Source organism: Camelus ferus, chromosome 10 (assembly GCF_009834535.1).
Source record: "Camelus ferus isolate YT-003-E chromosome 10, BCGSAC_Cfer_1.0, whole genome shotgun sequence".
Lineage (NCBI taxonomy): Eukaryota > Metazoa > Chordata > Mammalia > Artiodactyla > Camelidae > Camelus > Camelus ferus.
This window is the reverse complement of record NC_045705.1, coordinates 64,113,103-64,138,032: the sequence shown is the minus strand read 5'-3', so window position 1 is coordinate 64,138,032 and position 24,930 is coordinate 64,113,103. Positions and strand designations below refer to the sequence as shown.

The 24,930-nt window shown below is 36.2% G+C and overlaps 1 protein-coding gene across 1 annotated transcript; it reads right to left on the bottom strand.

The window, feature by feature from the left end:
• On the bottom strand, positions 1-24,893 carry LOC102507604 (solute carrier family 22 member 10-like). Its single transcript, XM_014556816.2, is given in 10 exon segments — positions 1-349; positions 823-931; positions 2,472-2,686; positions 4,585-4,700; positions 5,167-5,290; positions 10,785-10,953; positions 11,053-11,145; positions 11,148-11,206; positions 23,519-23,622; positions 24,319-24,893. Coding segments are annotated over 10 exon segments (1,740 nt in total). The 5' UTR covers positions 24,721-24,893.
• Positions 24,894-24,930: the final 37 nt, after the last annotated feature.

Genomic DNA, 24,930 nt, shown 5'->3' with positions numbered 1-24,930 from the left:
TCAGGAAAGGCAATGGCCCAAGATGGAAGTATCCCAGGCAAGGCTCAGCCTTACCAGTGACCAGAGGGACTCATTCTGTGTTTTGCCTTTCTCACCCACAGATCCAAAGCACACAGTTCTCCAGGGGATGGCTAGGTTTACTTACTTATCTTCCACATCCTGGATGGTGTCAGGCAGGGGCAGATTTCTGGTTTCAGGCAGGAAAAAGGCAACAAAACCAGCAATGATGGGAATGACTCCATAGATGATCCAGGGCAAGGTGGGTCGATACACCACTAGGGTCATCAAGAGGGGAGCCAGTGCTGCCCCACACCTGCTAATTATCATTTCTAATCCTGAAGCTGTTGTCCTGAAGAGTAAGTGAAAATACATAATAATCCAGGAAAAATACACACGTGTAATTTATGGTCTATTATTTTGACACTATTATTGGAAAACAATAAAATACAATTGTTACATACATGGGCTTGATGAAAAACACTTGTTTTCGAGATTTGTTCTGTGATTCTAGCTGTCTTTGTCAGGGTCAAAGTGTGTTAATACTCACTTTCATCATTTTAAACAGAATGTTGCACATTACACATATTCTGGTGAGTGGTCCAAAAGGTAAATGAGAGGATGAATTGATGTATTGTTTATCTCAGTACATGGCACAAAGTCAGCTTTTTCAATAAATCTGGTAATACTTGCTGTTAGTATATTATTATTACAAATGATTACTTATAATGAAGAGACCTTATTGTGTTTATTCTTGCAATAAGCATCAATTAGCTTGGAAAGTCCCATTTTTGGTCAAGGCAGATTATCCATAAACTCTTATACCTGAGCAGAGTGGGGATGAGTTCAGCAGAGTGGATAGAGAAACTGGTGACAGAGGCAGAAACAAAGCTGACCCCCAAACTTGCCAAAGTCACACGCAGAGTCTGCATTTCTGGGGACAGGAAAACAAGTAAGACTAAGAAATCAGGCTGAAGAAATTAGTATCCAACAAATTTAGTCAGGACTAAAGGTTATTGGTATTTTTGAAATATACTGTAGAAAATATTACAGTGGCAGACGTCATGGAGTAGTTGAGAAGCGTAGAATTAACAATATACTTGGTTAAAAAGTACATAAAATTATCTGATGTCAATGCAGCAAATCTCTCTGCATATCTGATATTTGCTGGAGATGGAGAAGAAAAGGTGCTTCTGGCAGAAATTGCTTTTAAGTATTCTTTCCAGTATTTGGTAAATCCTTATTGCAGGAAGTAGGACTCTCAAGTACACAATTACTGAGTCTCAGACTCAGTTCTCATCTTGAGGACTTGACAATTAAAGTGCTGAATTTAAGTGACGAGGCATCCTGGCATTCCTGTAAATTAGGTGGTTTTTAGAAATGCGATATTTTCATTGATAAAGCCAGGAAAAGTCCCAGGTAAACCTAAATGAGTCAGTTAACCTAGTGTAGATACAACATTGTCACAGGGCGAGGATGGCATGAGAGTAGTAAAAGGACAAGACTACTCTGTAAGTGGACCAGCTGCAGAGAAGCTAGATTTAGATCAATGTTACACACATGGAACCGAGAATTGAAACATCACTTAGGCAAAAAAAGATCAGAAATTGGGAACCACTAAAAAAAATTTCAGAGAATGAGTTTTCTGCACAGTATAAAAAGAAATGTAATTATAGCTTTATGATATTAGAAAGAATTCTATTGTAAAAGTGTAAACCTGCCTCATTCATGATATTCTGAGGAGCAGAGTCCATCAATCTGTGATGCTGTAAAGCATATTCTTGCATTGGGAGATGGTGAAGCATAGTGTTCACTAAGGTTCTCCTAATTACTACAGTATCATCACTGTTTCAACTTATAAAATAATCGAACAGGGAATGGACAAGGATTTTACTCTGACAAAAGTACCCACTCGATACTCCTTCACCTCTTAAAAATGGGGTTTTTTTTTTTTTTCATTTCCTGGAAGACTCTCATAAGCAAGAGCTGTAGTCATGGTAACCTAAAAAACACCACACTCACACGTGGATACATAGAGATCGGTAAGTAGACTAGTCATCAAAGCTGGTAATGAAGAGCCCATACAGAGGGAGTGACCATATTGTGTCCTCACCTGGGTTATAATTGCAAAGCATTGCCCCTCTAAGCTTCTTTTTAAAAGTATGAATGGGCAAAGAGCAAGTGAACACATGCTGTCCTAAGGAAACTGTCTGGAATAAGTGATACCAGTTTCCAGGCACTACTAAACTGTGAGGAACATAAATATATGCCTGAGCTGCCCTTTGTTGTCCTTTAGCTCTTTTCCCAACAACTTAGTAGCAGAATTTCTCCTAAACCCTCAGATTGGTTTGGGGGAATACTTAGCATACAATTGGGACCTCTGTTTACTCCTGGCTTCAGACAAGTGTGGCCAATAAAATCCCTGAAGGTAAAGAAAAGACACTTCCTTTCCCCAAAGTACAGTCTTCTCTCACCTTGTGGCACAAACATGTTGACCAAAATGGCAAGTCCCACCAGGAACAAGAAAAGTGTCTGGGTTGGTCGACGGCCCATATATTTCAGTACTAAAAATACAAGACTTCGGACTAAAGCTGTGAGAGCTCCAAAGATTACCTGGAACAAGAAAATATTGCTCCCAAAGTGCTGTAGATTTAGAGAGATGCCATAGACTGGCACTGTGTTTGCAAATCTGTAGTGAACAAAAGAGGAAAGACACAAGCCTTAGTGCCTGGGTGCTATAGTTGATGATTATATTGATCCAGGCAGCCAATGATCAATGTTAAATAATAAACACCCAGTCTGATTTGTATATACTACATCGTAAAGGGATCATTTTAAAGTTACCATAAACAATTACATGACAATATATGAAAATGATATTCCTTCTGTGATTCTTTGCCATCCATAAGCATAGACTAGATACTGATAGGAAAACATAATCTGACCCAGTCACCATTTGGATGGTGTATAGAAGTTGAATATAGAAGAATGAAAACTGGAAATTTAAGAAGAGTTTCTTTTTTTTTGAGGTTTCTCAGTATGCTCTGGGTTCCCCATCCCCTCCTCCATCCCAATACTGTGAATAATTTCCCTTTTCTCAACAGGTGATTGAAGCTGCAAAGAATCTATCTTGTCCCCTTGACCAGGAAGCACAGTCTCCTGGGGTCTAACATAATTCTAGGAAATTAAAGTTCATATCTGCTTTCTTGGGGCTGAGAGAAAATGCAAGAATTCAGGCAAACAAATATGTACTAACTGTAACATAGCAAATGGAATCAAAGGTAGCTAGTGGGGAGCTAAAATTTATCCAGACACTATCTAAGAATCCACTTTAATGATCTAGTACACCCAGATAGAGCTAGACCTAGACATTACAGCAGAAGAAGCCACCACCGATCACAGAAATTATAAGCAAGTATGTCCTTTCCTGACCATTATCTCTACTTTTTCTTTCCACTCAATGTGCCTAGGGTTCATTAACCTAAGTCTGTGACCTAGTGGATAGGGGAAAGGTTATAAAGTACAATGCAGTTAATCAAAGAAGCAGTCTACTAGGATATGCAAAGGAAGAGGTAATCTGTACAACTCAATAGTTAATTTCTTAAGCTTGGCAGTAGGTCTGTATTCTCCTGTTATTCCTTTTCTTTTTCATAAGTCTTCAAAAATTCAGAATTATATCTCAATTTTCTCCTTTTAACCCTACCAAATTAAGTACTTATATCATCTCAAGAGATAACGTACAAAATTTTCTACAGAAGCCCTACTGCTAAAACCTCAAGTTGGAAACAAGTGAAAGTCCACCAGTGTTGAAGCACATAAAAAAAAATTGTAGTGTATTCATCTACTGGAAACTAAAACACTAGAGAGGAGAACAAACTACTGTTACATGCAACAGAATGGATGAAACTTCATGAATGAGTATGAGGAAAGAGGGCCTGTCACAGAATCTTTTTATCATTTACATTATGTGAAGGTCAAGATGAGGCAACACTGATCTATGGTGACAAAGTTGAGAACAGTTGTTAAGTTTTATTTGACATGGGAGGGCAGGGAGAAGGGAATGAAAGTGGAGCTGTCATAGTGGTGGTAGTGGTGGTGATGGTGGTGATGGTGGTGATGGTGGTGGTTATTAATGTATGGTATATGAGTGGACCTTGTGGGGAATTCAGATTTTTCTATCTTCATCTGGATGTTGGTTGTATTTTTGCATATTGAAATATTCATTGATCTGTATATATTCATGATCTCTTCATATTACAGTTGCAAGATTTGCTTCAATTAAAATTAAAAGAAAACAATGAAAAAATTAAATGTCAAAATCTGCACTGTGATGGAAGTTCTTAACATCGGACTCCAGTGAAAAGACTGGAGTGTGACATGAAATAACTACTCCTCATTGTATAATTAGTTCAATGTGAGTCTTTTTACAATCTGTTGACTATCCCCAAACATAGCACATATTTAGTGTTTTCCTCATCTTTTTTCTCCAAATCAGTGCCCCTCTTTCGTAACACTATTATAACATTTGAAATGAATAGAATCATGGCTCCACTCTTTGAATGTTGTCATGCACTATGTGAAGCCCACCTCACAAAGAGCAGGAGACATATCCTCTTACGTAGGTTGGGTGTGCGGAACAAGTCAAACACAGTAGCTTTGGTCTGTGCTGCCTCCAGCTCCTTCTGTATGGCAGATCTCAAACCCTTCAACAACAACAAACATGTATCACTTGCCAACATAGTGCCACGTATTTCTGTGAGCACTAACACCAAACAGGATGAGAAGATGTGTTCCTTTTCTTTTGAGTACAACATATTACACATACAGTCACAGGTGAGCACGTGATATGAAGGAAGATGTAAGGAGTTAAGGGACACTCCAGGAAATTAGATAGCAATAATGGTATTTTGAAAACAAGGCCACCGATGGAGACAGGGCATCCACAAGAGTACATAGATTATAGATTCAGATCAGGAAGTGAAAGGAAGGAAGCTGCACAGTGGGCAACACTACCTTTCTATGAGACAGACATGAAAGATGAAGTAATGGAGCTTGCATTCTCATCTAGCTGCCCTTGTTAGAAAAGCAGTTTGCCTGTCTCAATAAGAAGACAGTTGTCAGTTTATGACTTCCCTCCAACCCAGTAGCCACCTTTGTTCTCCTGCTCACCTCCATGTTCAGCATAGCTTCAGCATTCTTTATTCCATTTCTTTGTGCAACTTTTTTAAGTTCCTTTAAGCTCTTATCTGGTTTGTTGGTGATAATCAGCCACCGAGCAGATTCTATCAGCCACCTGATGAAAGAATGGCACACACATGTAAGTCAACTCTCTTCTGCTTGTTTGTCATATGATTTTGATAACACATGCTTTTGTCTCCCATGTAATATCCAACATTTCACTTGTTGGGTTTGGAATAGAAATCGTGTTCTATTACACAAATATGGCAATGATCTCTCCGTACAGTACATTTAAAGGTGTACTAAATGCAAAGGATAACAAACTTTGGAGCCAAAATGACTCTCTGCTTACTCTCTAGGAGATTTTCCAAGAAGCTTATGAAGCTTAAGATTGAGAGTTCCTCACATGAATGATTTCCTTTCAAACCTTGGCATGGGATCTAGCAAATTTGTACTCCCAATATATATTTATAATATATATACTTTTAAAAAAAATAGGCTCCCCAGTTCTCAACAAAATATTAGCAAACAGAATCCAACAAAACATTAAAAAGATAATACATAATGAAGAAATTGGATTCATCCCAGGAACACAAGGATAGTTCAATATACACAAATCAGTCAATGTTACATCACAAAAGAAAACACAAAAATCACATGACCATCTCAATAGATGCAGAAAAAGTACTTGATAAAACTCAACACCAATTGTGATAAAAATTCTAACTGAAGTGGGTATAGAGGGAACTATCTCAACATAATAAAAGCTATTTATGACAAATCCACAGCCAGCATAATACTCAAAGGTGAAAAGTTTAAAGCCTCCTCACTAAAATCTGTAACAAGACAAGGATGCCCACTCTCACTGCTTCTATTCAACATACTACTGGAAGTACTAACCATAGCAGTCAGACAAGAAAAAGAAATAAAAGGTATATAAATTGGAAGAGAAGAGCTAATTGTCATTATATGGAGATGACAGATACTATAGAAAACTCTAAAGGCTCCACACAAAAATTACTGGACTGATAAAAGAATTTGGCAAGGTAGTAGGCTACAAGATTAATATATAAAAATCAGTTGCATTTCTTTACACTAACAATGAAATACCAGAAAATGAAAGTGAAAAAACAATCCCTTTTAAAACTGCATCCAAAAAATAAAAAATACATAGGAGTAAACCTGACCAAGGATGTGAAAGCCTTTATGTAGAGAACTACAAAGCATTGATAAAGGAAATTAAAGATGATTTAAAGAAATGAAGATATCCCATGCTCTTGGATTGAAAGAATTAATATTGTTAAAATGACCAGTACTACCCAAAGCACACAGATTAATGCAGTCCCTACCAAATTACCCAGGATGTTTTCCACAAAACTAGAACAAATAACCCTCAAATTTATATGGAATCACAAAAGACCCAGAATTACCTAGGCAATACTGAAGAAAAAGAGTGAGGCTAGAGGAATAACCCTCCCAGACTTCAGACAATGCTACAGAGCTACAGTAATCAAAGCAGCACAATATTGGCACAAAAACAGCTACATGGATCAATGGAAAAGAACAGGGAGCCAAGAAATAAATTCACATATCTATGGTCAATTAATCTTCAACAAAGGAGGCAAGAATGGATAAAAGGCAGTCTCTTCAGCAAATGGTGTTGGGAAAGCTGGACAGTCACGTGTAAATCAATGAAGTTAGAACAGTCCCTCACATCACACACACACACAAATTCAAAATGGCTTAAGATTTAAACATAAGACAAGACACTATAAACCTCCTAGAAGAAAACATAGGCAAAACTTTTCTGACATAAATCTTAGCAATGTTCTCCTAGGGCAGTCTTCCCAGGCAATAGAAATAAAAGCAAAAATAAGCAAATGGGACTTAAATAAACTTACACTTTTACACAGCAAAGGAAACTATAAACAAAACAAAAAGACAACCTATGAACTGGGAGACAATATTTGCAAATGATGCAACTGACAAGGGCTTAATTTTCAGAATATACAAACAGCTCATACAACTCAATATCAAAAAATACAAACAACCCAATCCAAAAATGGGCAAAAGACCTAAACAAATATTTCTCCAAGAAGACATACAAATGGCCAATATTCCTAGTCTTTTGAGGAATCTCCATACTGTTTTCCATAGTGGCTGCACCAAACTGCATTCCCACCAGCAGTGTAGGAGGGTTCCCCTTTCTCCACAGCCTCTCCAGCATTTGTCATTTGTGGATTTTTGAATGATGGCCATTCTGACTGGTGTGAGGTGATACCTCATTGTAGTTTTGATTTGCATTTCTCTGATAATTAGTGATATTAAGCATTTTTTCATGTGCCTATTGATCATTTGTATGTCTTCCTTGGAGAATTGCTTGTTTAGGTCTTCTGTCCATTTTTGGATTGGGTTGTTTGGTTGTTTCTTATTAAGTCGTATGAGCTGCTTATATATTCTGGAGATCAAGCCTCTGTCGGTTTCATTTGCAAAAATTTTCTCCCATTCGGTAGGTTGTCTTTTTGTTTTACTTATGGTTTCCTTTGCTGTGCAGAAGCTTGTAAGTTTCATTAGGTCCCATTTGTTTATTCTTGCTTTTACTTCTATTGCTTGAGTAGACTGTTCAAGGAGAACATTTTTGAGATGCATGTCAGATAATGTTTTGCCTATATTTTCTTCTAGGAGGTTTATTGTATCTTGTTTTATGTTTAAGTCTTGGATCCATTCTGAGTTGATTTTTGTGTATGGTGTAAGAGAGTGTTCTAGCTTCATTGCTTTACATGCTGCTGTTCAGTTTTCCCAACACCATTTGCTGAAGAGACTGTCTTTATTCCATTGTATATTCTTGCCTCCTTTGTCAAAGATTAGTTGACCAAAAGTTTGTGGGTTCATTTCTGGGCTCTCTATTCTGTTCCATTGGTCTATATGTCTGTTTTTGTACCAATACCATGCTGTCTTGTTGACTGTAGCTCTATAGTATTGTCTGAAGTCTGGGAGAGTTATTCCTCCAGCCTCTTTCTTTTTCTTCAGTAATGCTTTGGCAATTCTAGGTCTTTGATGGTTCCATATAAATTTTAATATGATTTGTTCTAGTACTGTGAAATATGTCCTGGGTAATTTGATAGGGATTGCATTAAATCTGTAGATTGCCTTGGGCAGTGTGACCATTTTAACAATATTGATTCTTCCAATCCAAGAGCATGGAATATCTTTCCATTTTTTAAAGTCTTCTTTAATTTTCTTCATCAATGGACTTATCGTATGACCCAGGAATCCCGCTTCTGGGCATATATCCAGAAGGAACCCTACTTCAGGATGACACCTGCACCCCAATGTTCGTAGCAGCACTATTTACAATAGCCAAGACATGGAGACAGCCTAAATGTCCATCAACAGATGACTGGATAAAGAAGATGTGGTATATTTATACAATGGAATACTACTCAGCCATAAAAACCGACAACATAATGCCATTTGCAGCAACATGGATGCTCCTGGAGAATGTCATTCTAAGTGAAGTAAGCCAGAAAGGGAAAGAAAAATACCATATGAGATCATTCATATGTGGAATCTAAAAAAAACAAAAACAAACAAACAAAGCATAAATACAAAACAGAAACAGACTCATAGACATAGAATACAAACTTGTGGTTGCCAAGGGGGTGGAGGATGGGAAGAGATAGACAGGATTTCAAAATTGTAGAATAGATAAACAAGATTATACTGTATAGCACAGGGAAATATACACAAAATCTTATGGTAGCTCACAGAGAAAAAAAGTGACAATGAATATATGTATGTTCATGTATAACTGAAAAATTGTGCTCTACACTGGAATTTGACACAACATTGTAAACTTATTATAAATCAGTAAAAAAAGTTTTAAAAATGGCCAATAGGCAAATGAAAAGGTGCTCAATATTACTAATTACTAGAGAAGTGCAACTCAAAAGTACAGTGAAGTATCACTTCACATCAGTCAGAATGGCCATCATGAAAAAGTCTACAAATGACAAATGCTGGAGAGGGTGTGGGGAAATGGCAACCCTCCTACACTGTTGGTGGGAATGTAGTTTGGTGCAGCCATTGGAATATGGAGATTCCTTAAAAACTAAAAAAATAGAGTTACTATATAATCTAGCAAGTCCCACTCCTGGAGTTATATCCAGAGGGAATTCTAATTCAAAAAGATGCATTCACACCAATGTTCATAGCAGCAGTATTTGCAATAGCCAAGACATGAAAACAACCTAAATGTCATCAATAGAAGACTCAGTAAAGAAGTTGTGATGTATACATGTACAATGGAGTACTACTCAGCCATAAAAAAGAATATAATAATGCCATTTGCTACACATGGTTGGACCTGGAGATTATCATACTAAGTGAAGTAAGCCAGAGAGAAAAATATCATTTGATATCACTCATATGTGGAATCTTTAAAAAGTGACATAAATGAACATAGTTACAAAACATAAATAGACTCACAGACATAGAAAACAAACTATGGCCACGAGGGAGCAAAGGGGATGGAATGAATAAATTTGGGAGTTCAAAATTTGCATGTACTAACTATTATATATAAAATAGATAAACAACAAGTTTCTACTATATATATAATGAAAATGAATATATGTATACATGTATGACTGAAACATTATGTTATATATTAGAAATTGACATAACATTGTAAACTGACTATACCTCAATAAACAAATTTTTAATAAAAATAAAAAAGAAGGCCCCAAATATGTAAGCTTAAAGCCCAACAAAGATTGGAAGACTTCTGCCACTACCAGCTCTGTTGGTAACTAATTACCCAAGTGAGTCACTTATTTACACCCACCTCAGATTTTTATCAATAAAATGGGGACCATGGTGTCTTCTTCTCTGTAGGGTTGTTATAGGATGGAATGACATAATGAATGAGTCTTACATGTATCACACTCCCTCTGTCTGTGAACTCATCTCACTGTATTGAATCTATAGTCATCTCTCTGTGATTGACTAAATCTGATTCTTCCTAGACTGGTTATACTTGTAAGAATGACATTATCTATACATAAACATTTGTTAAAATTATTTAAGGGAAGAGAGAGTGCTGAACATATGATGTAAATCATCTAAACTGCATGCCAGTTTTTGGTACTGGAGAAATTACACTGCTCTTTTGTCAAATTGCTCTAAGAATAAATTTGCTACATCTTCCTATTATCCAATTTCATCTACAACAATGAAGTCACAGAAAATTTTACCATGACCTGGTTCACTCAAATTCAAAAAAAAAAAGAATTAAAGGCATTTCTTTTTAAATGTTTTAGTCTATATTTTACATTAAGGAGAGTAAAATTGGGATAACTCTACGACCAGTATAGTGAGTTAATCTTATGAAGGAAGACAGCAGAAAATATTTAGAACTCCCCAGCAGAAAGATCATTGTTATCCCCTGTTCTGTTTTGCAAATTGCACAGAATGAACAGATGATAGTCATAGGTTCTAGGTTCAAACAATAAAAGAGGGCCTAGGGAATAAGAAATCAATACATCCAGATACAATCTGCATTTTCATCCCAGGACCCCATAAGACAGAGTGAGAGAGAAGGCTCATACCTTGAGGAGATAAAGAAGACAAAGAAAGGTATAGACACCACCAGCTGCAGAGTACGCCACTCTTGAAAAACAAAAGCCAGTCCTCCCAGGACTATCTGTCCCATACTAGTGGCACAGGTTACCAGTGTTATTACCATGGCTTTAGACTGGGATCTTGTCCACTCCACAACTGAAAGAAAATCCAGTTGGGATATTAATGTCAGATAAATGTGAAATTTGAAGGTCAAATTCAAGACTTGGAAAATGGAGATCAAAACTGTTGACTTACTGAGTGTACTGGTATTTATTAAGATGACCACAGTAGAACAACCTGACCAAAAGTGTAGTGAGCAGAAAGTGAGGAAGGTGGGAGCAAAACTGCACAGGTCCCAGAGATGGCAAGCTGGAGCAAACACCATCTGAGAACCAACCTCCTCCCAAACCTAAGAAACAGAGAAGCAAATTAGATTATTGGAGAAATGACAATTTGTGGTAAAAACAAAAGACTACTCTGAAATTTAGAGAATTTTTTAAAATATTTTTATTGAGTTATAATCATTTTACAATGTTGTGTCAAATTCCAGTGTAGAGCACAATTTTTCAGTTATACATGAACATAGAGAATGTTTTAACAAGTGATTCTTTGTACCTGAAACTTGAAAAATCAAGAGCTAAATCAACAACAGAAATCTGAAAGTAACACTCCTTGTCTATAATATACACTAACAATACCAAAAAATTTTATTCTCCAATTGTCAGGAGGCATCTGACACCAAGAGATATCATATAAAAGAAACTACAATGTTGGAAATTGTAATATACTAGAAGCACCCATTATACTTGTACATGTATTTAGCAAAGTAGAGAGTCTGTATAATGTCTAGAATATAAGAGAGCTAGAAGTATACTTGAATCTCTAGGACTAGACAGGTTAAAACTCAACTGATGCAAAAGATCAATGGAGCAATGCACTAAAGTTTTTGAAGGTTTATGTAAGGACCAGTCTTTGTTGAATCTGGATTTATAAGGCTCAAGCAATATGTTTCATCTAGAACAGAGTATAAGAGCACCACAACTCTGGAAAATGAACAAGACGGTGGAGTAAAGGACGTGGAGCTCACCTCTCCCCATGAGCAGATAAAAAATACATTTACATATGGAACAATTCTCACTAAAACTAACTGGAAAATGTCGGATTGACTTCTGTAAACCAAGGATGTAAGAAAGATACACATGTAAACAGGTAGGAAGGGAAGAAACTCTATTAGGTCAGGACCTGTGCTCATCGGGAAGACTCAGAGGAAAAGGGAGATTATATGGGTGGACACGTCACCTGGGGAATGAGAAGGTCAGGTTACAGATTGCATGTCCAAATCCGGGGGCCTACTGGAGGAGACAATCCCCCTTGGCTGGTTGGAGGACTACTGGGAATAATTGAAGAGCTTTGGAGAGTCTGGACTCAGCTTTTGAGGAACACACATGAACTTGCTAGCCCCGAAGGCAGGGCATAGAAAGTTCTGCCCTAGCAGCTGCAAGGTTTCCCACTACCACCTTGCAGTGCATCACACCCATAACCAAGCAAACTCTCTGGCCCCACTCAATTCCACACCTCAGTGCTGCATTGGATCTGTGGTACCCACAACCAGAAAAACTGTGGGACACAGAGGCAACCTAGTTCTGGGGTGGAACCTGGGTAGGGTGGCAGCAGCTATTGTTGACACAGCCAAGCAACATCTCAGAAACCACCCAGATCTCTGACAACAGCTGCTTCTCCATAGATAACCACCCAATATATGCTGAGTCCTCATGGGCCACTGCCAATCCTATGGAGCAGTTCCACGATAAGGTAAGAGTAGTGGAAGCATGCAGAAGCGATTGGCTGTGAGAAACAAAGGGTACATGCACCTGAGCCTGTGTCTGACTGTAGCCATGGATGCCAAACAGCAGCACATCAAACCTTTGTCTGCACAAGAGCCCTTGTCAGTACACAGGCCCCATTGCCTCATCACACCTTTCCTCTGGAGAAAAGGTCCCAGGGCAAAGGGAGAGGAAAAAAAAAAAGGACAAATCCAGCATGTGTCCAAGTCTCAGAGCTTCTGTTACAATATTTTAAGATTATATCCCAACCCTGACAGGGCAATTATAGCCACTGAGCACAGAGGAAGTCCCATCTTACACTAGGTGCTGGATCTAGTCCCTCCATCTCCAGTCCCACCTCCTACCAAGGTGATAGCTGAAGGCACAACATAAGGAAAGATGTGATGTGTGTCCAGGTATATCTAGCTCTCATACAAAGGCATAGGCACACACAGTCTATACAGGGAAGCTCCCACATAACAACACCCTTTCCCAGTAGGTAACTCTTTCATCTAAATTCATAGAGGCAGTTAAGATGTTCAGAGAACTCAAGAGGAGTATAGATGCACAGAATAAAGTTTTTAGCAAACAGTTGGAAAATATAAAGAATACTCAAACAGAGTTGATGAATAAAATCACTGAAATGAATAATACACAAGAAGGAATCAAGAATAGACTAAATGAGGCAGAACGGATCAGTGAGCTAGAAGACAGATTAGTGGAAATCACTACTTCATAACAGAAAAAAGAATAAAAAGGAATGAGGATAGTTTAAGAGAACTCTGGGACAACATGAAGTGCTCTAATATTCTCATTATAGGGGTCTCAGAAAGAGAAGAAAAAGAGAAAGGACCTGAGAAAATTTTTGGAGAGATAATAACCAAAAACATCCCCAACTTGGGAAAGGAAACAGTCATCCAAGTCCTAGAAGTGCAGAGAGTACCACACAGGATCACCCCAAAGAGGAACACACCAAGGCACATAGCCATCAAATTGACAACAATTAAGGATAAGGAGAAAATATTAAAATTAGCAAGAGAAAAGCAACATATAACATACAAGGGACTCCTATAAGGTTATCAGCTGATTTTTCAGCAGAAACTCTACAGGCCAGAAGGGAGTGGCACGATATATTTAAAGTGATGCAAGGGGAAACTTAACAACCAAGAATCCTCTATCCAGCAAGGCTCTCGTATAGTCTTGATGGAGAAACCAAAAGTGTCACAGTTAAACAAAAGCTAAAAGATTTCAGCACCACCAAATCAGCTCCATAACAAATGTTAAAGGAACTTCTCTAGTCATCAAACCATAAGAAAAGAGAACAAAAAGAAGAGGAAAAAAAAACCTACAAAAGATTGCTTTGGCTGTTCAGAGTCTTTTGTGGTTCCTTATAAATTTTGGAGTTATTTGCTCTAGTTCTGTGAGGAATGTCGTGAGTATTTTGTTGGGGGTTGTGTTGGATCTGTGGCCATTTTGATGGTGTTGATTCTTCCAATCCAAGAGCACAAGAAATCTTTGCATTTCTTTGTGTCATTTCAGTTTTCAGAGTATAGGTAACCTCCTTGGTTAAGTTTATTTTTAGGTGTTTTGATGTAATGGAAATGTCACTGCCAGTTATAAAATTCTGGCTTTTGAAGTGAAAAAAAAAGTGAATTAAGGGCCACAAATGGCAAAATATTCTTCATTTTTATGGGTGAGTTGTATCTCATTACATATATATATGCTGCATCTCCATTATCTATTGAACTATTGATGTGCACTTAGGATGCTTCCATATCCTGGCAATTATAAATAATGTTGCTGTTGATAGTATTGTGTATGTATCTTTTTCAGTTAATTCTTATTTTGTGGTTGACTTTATTTCTTTGATAGCTATGTAAGTTTAAAAAGCTAAAGCTCTGAACGTTCTTAGAAAAAATGAACAGTACATACATATAAATTTAAAAATATACGTGCAGTAAAAAAAAATGACCTATAAAGCCATGAAAGACATAGAAGAAACTTAAAAGACATATTACTAAATGAAAAAAGCCAGTCTGAAAAGGTTACAAACTATGATTCCAGCCAAATGACATTCTGGAAAAGGCACAGCTACAGAAACAATTAAAAGATTGTGTTTTCCAGGTGTCTGGGGAGAGGGAGGGAGGGATGGAGGAATGAACAGATGGAGCACAGGGGATTTTTAGGGCAATGAAATTATTCTGTATGATAATATAGTGATGGCTATATGTCATTATGCATTTGTCAAAGCCCATAGAATGTACAACATCAAGAGTGAACCCTAATGTAAACTATGGACTTTGGTTGATAATCATGTGCCCATGTGGTTTCATCAATTGTACCAAATATGCTGCATTGATGAGGGATGTTGAGGGTAGAAGAGTATATATGTGTAGGTGGGGAGGGCTATGTGTAAACTCTTTGTGTTTCTGCTCAATTCTGTTGTGAATCTGAAACTGCTCTAAAAGAATAAAGTCTAGGAGAAAAATTTTGAGATGTATGTCAGACAATGTTTTGCCTATATTTTCTTCTAGGAGGTTTATTGTATCTTGTCTTATGTTTAAGTCTTTGATCCATTTTGAGTTGATTTTTGTGTATGGTGTAAGAGAGTGTTCTAGCTTCATTGCTTTACATGCTGCTGTTCAATTTTCCCAACACCATTTGCTGAAGAGACTGTCTTTATTCCATTGTATATTCTTGCCTCCTTTGTCAAAGATTAGTTGACCAAAAGTTTGTGGGTTCATTTCTGGGCTCTCTATTCTGTTCCATTGGTCTATATGTCTGTTTTTGTACCAATACCATGCTGTCTTGTTGACTGTAGCTCTATAGTATTGTCTGAAGTCTGGGAGAGTTATTCGTCCAGCCTCTTTCTTTTTCTTCAGTAATGCTTTGGCAATTCTAGGTCTTTGATGGTTCCATATAAATTTTAATATGATTTGTTCTAGTACTGTGAAATATGTCCTGGGTAATTTGATAGGGATTGCATTAAATCTGTAGATTGCCTTGGGCAGTGTGACCATTTTAACAATATTGATTCTTCCAATCCAAGAGTATGGGATATCTTTCCATTTTTTAAAGTCTTCTTTAATTTCCTTCATCAATGGTTTATAGTTTTCTGTGTATATTTCTTTCACTTCCTTGGTTAGATTTATTCCTAGGTATTTTTTTACTTTGAGTGCTATTTTAAAGGGGATTGTTTCTTTACTTTCATTAAAAAATTAATAGAGGCAGAGAAAATTAAGCAAATGAAAAGGCAGAGGAACTACTCTACTTGAAAGGTCAAGAGAAAACCTCTGAAAAAAATAATGAAACAAAAACAAGATAAGGAATTCAAAACATTGATGATAAAAACATTATCTGAATTACAGAAAAGAATTGATCTAAACAGTGAACAATTTAATGAGAAACCAGAAAATATTGTTAAAAGACCCAATCAGAAATAAACAATTCAATAGCTAAAATTAGAAAACACACTAGAAGGAATGAATACAAAACTAAGTGATATAGAACACTGCATAAGTGATGTGGAAAACAGGATTATGGAAATCACTGAATTAAAACAGCAGAAGGAAAAGAAATTTTCAAAATGAAACAATTTAAGAGATCTCTGAGACAACACTAATTTGCATAATAAGGGTCCTAGAAAAAAAGAGAAAGAGAGAGAGAAGGGGAACAAAAATGTATTTGAGGAAATTATAGCTGAAAACTTCCCAAACCTAAAGAAGGAAATAGATATCCAAGTACAGGAAGCACAGGGGATCCCAAACAAGATGAATCCAAACAGACTCACACCAAGACATATTATACTTACAGTGGCAAAAATGAAAGATAAGGAGAAAATTCTAAAGAAGCAAGAGAAAAATAGTCATACACAGGGAAATCCCCATAAGCCTAGAAAATTTTTCTACTTCAGAAACATTGCAGATCAGAAAACACTGGTATGATATATTCAAAGTGCTGAAAGGGAAAAACCTGAAACCTAGGATACTCTACCCAGCAAGATTATTATTTAGAATGGAAGGAGAGTTAAAGAAATCCTCCGACAAGCAAAAAACTTAAGAATTCATCAATACTAAAACTACACTAATAGAAATGTTGAAGGGTCTTCTCTAAGTGAAAAAGAAGGAAGAACCTATAGAAAAGGTAAAACAATACTAGGAAAGGTAAATATACATTAAGGACTTAAGATCAACCACATAAATAAGCCAGTATGTAGATTATAAGATGAAAAGAAACTGTAAAAGCAACTATAAATAAAATAAATAATTAAAGAATAAACATGAATATTTAAAACATGACATCAAAAACACAAAATGTGGGGGAGGGGAATAAAAAAAGTAGATCCTTTAGAATGTGTTTAAACTTAAATGACTATCAGTTTAAAACAAGTAGATATAATTATTCATCTACATATATGAACCCCATGGTGACAAATCAAAAACCTGTAACAAATATGCAAAAATTGAAAGAAAGGAACAAAAGGCTGCTACTAAAGAGAATCATCAAAAAATAAGGGAAGGAAAAAAAATAAGAAATGAACAAGGAAGAACTATAGAAACAAGCAGAAAACAATTAATTAAATAGCAATAAATATCTACCCGCCATAATTACTTTAATTGTCAATGCACTAAATGCTCTGATCAAAAGATATATGTCAGGGCAGAAGACCTAAACAAGCAATTCTCCAAGGAAGACATACAAATGATCAAAAAGCACATGAAAAAATGCTCAATATCACTAATTATCAGAGAAATGCAAATCAAAACTACAATGAGGTATAACCTCACTCCAGTCAGAATGGCCGTCATTCAAAAATCCACAAATGACAAATGCTGGAGAGGCTGTGGAGAAAGGGGAACCCTCCTACACTGCTGGTGGGAATGCAGTTTGGTGCAGCCACTATGGAAAACAGTATGGAGATTCCTCAAAAGACTAGGAATAGACTTACCATATGACCCAGGAATCCCACTCCTGAGCTTGTATCCAGAAGGAAATCTACTTCAGGATGACACCTGTACCCCAATGTTCATAGCAGCACTATTTACAATAGCCAAAACATGGAAACAGCCTAAATGTCCATCAACAGGTGACTGGATATAGAAGATGTGGTATATTTATACAATGGAATACTACTCAGCCATAAAAACCGACAACATAATGCCATTTGCAGCAACATGGATGCTCCTGGAGAATGTCATTCTAAGTGAAGTAAGCCAGAAAGAGAAAGAAAAATACCATATGAGATCGCTCATATGTGGAATCTAAAAAACAAAAACAAAAACAAACAAACAAACAAAAACAAAGCGTAAATACAGGACAGAAATAGACTCACAGACAGAGAATACAGACTTGTGGTTACCAGGGTGGTGGAGGGTGGGAAGGGATAGACTGGGATTTCAAAATTGTAGAATAGATAAACAAGATTACACTGTATAGCACAGGGAAATAAACGCAAAATGTTATGATAACTCACAGAGAAAAAAATGTGACAATGAGTGTGTATATGTCCATGAATGACTGAAAAATTGTGCTGAACACTGGAATTTGACACAACATTGTAAAATGATTATAAATCAATAAAAAATGTTTAAAAAAAAAGATATATGTCAGCTGACTGTATTTTAAAAAGACCCTTCAAAATTCTGCCTACAAGAGACTCACTTCAGGGCTAAAGACACACAAAGACTGAAAATGAGAAAACAGAAAAAGATATTTCATGTAAACAGAAACAACAGAAAATAGAGGTAGCAAAATTCATAGCAGACAAAATAGACTTTAAAACAAAGGTATAAAGACAAAGAAGGGCATTATATAAAAATAGAGGGATCAGTACAAGAAGAGGATATTATAAACATATATGTGCCGAACATAGGTGCATCTAAAAACATGAAGCAAATAATAAGATACAAGGAGAAATTGACAATAACAAAATAATAGTGACTTTAACACCCAACTTGCATCAATAGATAGAACATCCAGACAGGAAATATGTAGAATCTAAAAAACTGACATAGATGAACTGATTTACAAAACATAAATAGGCTGACAGACATAGAAAACAAACATGGTTACAAAAGGGGAAAAGAGGGGGAGGGATAAACTAAGAGTTTGGTATTAATATATACACACTACTATATACAAAATAGATAAAACAAAGACCTACTGTATGGAACAGGGAACTATATTCATTATCTTGTAATAACCTATAATGGGAAAGAATCTGAAAACAAATGTGTATATATCTATAATCACATCACTTTGCTGTACACCTGAAACTAACACTGTAAATCAACTATACTTCAATGAAAAATAAGTAAGTAAATTAGCAAAAACTGGTTTAAATATCTAAATGTAAAACATGAAACCATAAAACTCCTGGAAGAGAAAATTAGGCAAAACACACTTTGACATAAATCATTGCAATATTCTCTTGGATCAGCCTCCCAAGGCTAAGAATTGAAAGCAAATATAAAGAAATGGGAACTAATTAAACTGTAAAGCTTTTGCACAACAATGAAAATCATCAAAATGAAAAGACATCTACTGAACTGGAGAAGATATATTTGCAAATGATACAAAAAATAAGGGATTAGTATCACAGTAGGATAACCTAGAAGAAATGGATAAACTCCTAGAAACATACAATCACCCAAAACTGAATCATAAAGAAATAGAAAATCTGAACAGACCAATAATGATTGAGGAGACTCAATCAGTAATCATACACACACCCTCAAAAAGGCTTATTATCAAAAATATATTAATAGCTCATATAATTCAATATCAAAAACAAACAGCTCAATTAAAAAATGGACAAAGACCTGAAGAGACACTTATCCAGAGGACATACAGATTGCTAACAGGCACATAAAAAGATGTCCAACACTGCTAAGCATCAGACAAATGCAAATAAAAACCAAAATGAAATACCATCTCACACCAGTCAAAATGGCTATCATCAAAAAGACCACAAACAAATGATGGTGACAATGAACCAAAAAGTGAACGTTTATGCAACATTTGTGGGAATGCAAATTGGTGAGGCCACTATGGAAAACAGTATAGAGATTCCTCCAAAAACTAAAAATAGAATTACCATGTGATCCAGCAATTCTACTCTTGGGTACATACCCAAAGAAAACAAAAACACTAATTCAAAAAGATACATGCAGCAAAGTTTACAGAAGTATTATTTACAATAGCCAAGATATGGAAGCAACCTAAGTGCTCATCAACACATGAATGGATAAAGATGTGGTATATATGTGGAATATAATTCAGCCATAAAAATGAATGAAATTTTGGCATTTGTACAATGTGGATGGACTTGGGAATTGGGGTGGGTATTTTACTTAGTGAAATAAATCAGGCAAGAGACAGTATCACCTACATGTGGAAACTAAACAAATAAAACAATCGAATGTATATGACAAAACAGACTCAGAGATATAGAAAACAAACTGCTAGTTATCAGGGGAAATAGGGAAAGGGGAGCAGCAGACAGGGGTATGGGATTAAGAGATACAAACTATTATGTATAAAATAGCTGAGCAACAAGGAAATGTTGTTCAGCACAAAGAAATACAGCCATTATTTTCTAATAACTTTAAATGGAGTATGATCTTTAAGAGATTAATTAATTAATCTTGAATCACTATACAGCACACTGCAAATTAATATAATCTTGTAAATCAACTATATTTAAATTTTTTAAAAAGCACCAAGATGTCAAATGGATGAATTCTATCTAACATTTAAGGAAGAATTAGCACAAATTCTTCTCAAACACTTCTGAAAAATTGAAGAGGAAGGTACAATCTCAAACTCATTTTAGAAGGCCACCAAATTACTGATATCAAAATCAGATAAGGACATTACAAGAAAACTGCAGATCTACATCTTTGCTGAAGATAGATGCAAATAATTCTCAACATAATATAAGCAAACCAAAGTCAACAGTACATTAAAGGGATCATACACCATGATCAAGTGGGATTCATCCATAGGATATAAGGATAGTTTGACATGTGCAAATCAATAAATGTGATACACCACATTAATAGGGTGAAAGACAAAAATAATAGGACCTCCTCAACAGATGCTGAAAAACCAATTTGACAAAACACAGCATCCTTCATGACAAAAATCCTCAATTATTATAGAATGAAAGTAGCTCACCATAATAAGGCCATATATAGACAAGCCCTCAGCTAACATCATTCAACAATGACAGTGAAAGATTTTACTCTAAATTCAGAAAAAAACAAGGGTGCCCCTCAAACCACTCCTTTCAACATAATACTGGAAGTCCTAGTCAGACTAATCAGGCAAGATAAAAGGAATCCAAATTGGAAATGAAGGATTAAATTGTCTTTGCAGATGCTATGATCTTATGCATAGAAAATCCTAAAGACTCAACCAAAAATCTACAGAAATAATCTACAAATCTGTTAGAAATTATCTATAAATACAGTAAAGTTGTAGGATACAAATCAATATACAGAAAACAACTGCATTTCTATACATGAACAATGAAATATTTGGGGGGAAAACTAATAAAGGAAACAATTTCACTCATAATAGAATCAAAAACAATAAAATACTTAAGTATAAATTTAACCAAGGAGGTGATAGATCTGGATACTGGAAATAATGCTTTGATGAAAGAAGTTGAATAATGTACAAAAAAAATGGAAAAAGAGGAGGAGGGTATAGCTCAAGTGGTAGTGGTAGAGTGCATGCTTAGCATGAATGAGGTCCTGGGTTCAATTCCCAATACCTCTTCTATAAATACATACATACATACATACATACATACATACATACCTAATTACCTCCTCCCCACCAAAAAATGGAAAGAGAACCCATGCTTATGGATCGGAAAATTTAGTATTGTTAAAATGACCATGCTATGCAAAGCCATCCATAAATTATATGATATCCCTGTTAAAATTCCAATGGCATTTTTCACAGAAATAGAAAAAACTATCCTAAAATTTATCCGACATCACAAATAATCCCCAAAAGCCAAAGCAATCCTGACAAAGAACCAAGATAGGAGCATCACATTTTCTGATTTCAAACTATATTATAAAACAGTAGTGATCAAAACAGTATGGTAGTGACATAAAAAATAGACACATAAACCAAAAGAACAGAAACAAGATTCCAGAAACTAGTGCTTCATATATCATATTTGATAAAGGAACCAATAATACTTAAAGGGGAAAAGACAGTCCCCTCAATAATGATGTTGGGAAAATGAGATGATAACATGTAGAAGAATGAGATTTGACCCCTATTTACACTATTTAAAAATTCACTCAGAACTGATTAAAGACTTAAATTAGACCTGAAACAGTAAAACTCCTAGGGAAAATATAGGCAAATAGCTCCCTGACACTGCTTTATTTTTTAATATAATAACAACCCAAATTAGCATAAGGGCTATATCTCATTGTGGTTTTGAATCGTATTTCCCTGTTGATTAATGATGTTAAGCATCTTTTCATATACTTGTTGACTATTTCTATGACTTCTATGGAGAAATACCTATTGAGCTTCTGTGCCATTTTTGAGCCAGATTATTGGTTGTTTTTCTATTAGGTGTAGTAGTTCCCTGTATAATTGGATATTAACTCTATCAAATATGAGGCTAGCAAATATTTTTCCCATTTGGTATGCTTCCATTTCATTTTGTTGATAATTTCGTTTGCTGTGCAGAAGCATTATGGACTGACATAATCTCATTTGTCTATTTTTGCTTTCATTACCTGTGCCTTATTGTCAAGGTCAATGTCCAGAAGCTTTATACCTATGTTTGGTTCAAAGTCTTTAGCTTAGCTATCATTCTCCCTTTTCTTCACCAAATTTTCAACTCTTATGTTCTGTCATACCTCTTTTCCACATTAAGAAATTTAAAACATTTATCACTTTCTGCCCCCCTAAACTGATCAATCAGCATTTTATTGTGAATCACCATAAAGAGCTCAGTCTGAAAACTGGTCAATATGAGCACTCTAACCCTGAAATATTTTACAAATTGAACTCAGAGTGATACATTGAGTTCACAATTTTCAACTGAAAGATTAAATGATGCTAGGTTTATAGATGGTAAGGGATACTTTAAGTCTTCCAATTCTTCTCTGAAAGACTTAAATGTGTGGCTGCTATGGCTGTCTCTTGCTTCAGGATGGGTATAGTCAGGCAAGGATAACCCAAACATCTCACATCACAGATTATGACGCCTGAGGTCTATAGATTAATTACCTTATATGTTTGCAAGTATTACCACTGAAGAGCCTTTTTTCACAAGATCAGAGGTCCAGATTATAATCACAATTATTTCTTAATACAATATAGTGCCATCTCACAACGCACCCAGGTTTTATGAAAATACCTACTAATTACAGTGGGGCATGCTCGATAACATAATGATCAATCTGGGAATACAGAAGAATTTAATCAGAGTCCAGGAGTCACTTAACACAGAAACCATGGCAAAGGCCTACAGTGCTGTTCACCATATCCATGTCTTTTGAACAGGCTGAATCTCCTGTCTTGAACAACCCTCCCCCACTTCCCATAGGTAATTCCTTCTCATCTTGCTAAATTAAGAATCATGATACTTCACCTCTAAATACTGCTCTGAAATGCCACCCATATCTTATGGAAATGTCATTTCTGTGTCCAAGACAGAGAGCTGTGTGACAACAAAATTGCATTGATCACAATAAGTTTAATTCTACATTTCCATCTATAGCTCCCTGGGAACCAAGGCAACCCAAAACAGAATAAATTGCATATTGAAACTCAATAAAGACTTCTTTATTAAACAATTAATCATAAACTGTGAAAACACCACAGAGGAAGGACAGCAGTGATCTGGAGACACTCACCTGTCTGAGAGATGGCCATACACGAAGCCTCCCACCAGCATTCCAACCATGAATAGGAACTGAACCACTGGTTTCTGTGACTGATAATTACATACTAGGTCCCACTGGAAGAGAAGGAAACCAGCACAACGGAGATTCACACCATCTTATGTGTTCACTCACTCCAGTAACCCTTAGGGAGCACACTCTCTGGCTTCTATTACTAGATATATTCATCTATATCATTCAAGTCTTAGCTTAAGCATGGCTTTCTCTAGAAATCTTCAACTAAATTTTCTAAGTTATATTAGAGCCGAACTTTATATTCACTTAGAACTGCATACTTCAGTCATTCTCAATCTTTGCCCCACATTGAAAATATTGAGGTTGATTTTTTATACTGATGCCTGGATTTCACACTTAGAGTGGAATACCTGATAGGTTTCTCTATCAAGTAGCCAGGGCATGAAGTTTGGTATTAATTAATACAGTATTTCCAATTTGCAACTAGGCTGATAACAAGTGACTAAGAATAATTTTTCACACATTATATCAAGTCCTTATTTGTCTAATCATCAGCCTTCATCTTACATTGAACGGTTTGTGATAGTAAATTTCATGTCTCACTGGCTGATTCCACTGTCCTCTACTGTCATGTAATTACTTGGCAATTAAAAAGAAAAGCAATCACTTTTTGCTGAAACAATGAAAGAAAGATGGCTATGCAATCTACACAGTAACTGAAGACTTGAACCTTGTTTGTTTTATGTTATTCTAAACACCCAGACCATGTACTTACAAAAGGTAAATGGGGCATTTACCTCAGTCACTATGGTAGAGTGGAAAGAGCTTTGATCATACACCCAGCCATCCACACAGGGCTCTGTGTCCAGGTGAGTCATGTTGGGGAGGGTCCCATTCAGGTGAAGGAGCTGCCACTGGGGAAGAAGGAAGCAATGACATTTTTCTGGCTTCAAGTTTGAATCCAATGGGATGGAGATTCTTAGGAAGACATCAGGGCTGAGTATCCCAGTGCCATTATCAGAGACAGTGTCATTATCCAAGATGTGGACCCAGCAGCGATGACCAGGAATGGCTGCAGTGAAATTCTCCAACAGCACCTGACAGACTCCAAGCATCAAAAAGGGAAAAAATAAAGCCATCTGAAGGATCTGAAATTTTCCCAGGCCACCAACTTTATCCAGGAGCTCCTCAAAGGCCATTGTGAACAGGTGATCCTCAAGAGGAGGCACAATGACTTTATAAGTTCAAAGGGAGGAAAAAATGTTTCCTTTCATTAATTCACATTAATTCTATGTGACCTCACACCACTTTCCATAAATGGGTCCCACCCACCTCACTATTGAAACAGAACAGTGGGAGCAGTTCCCAAGTCCTTTTGGAATCAGGAGATACTATTTTTTAGTAAAGTC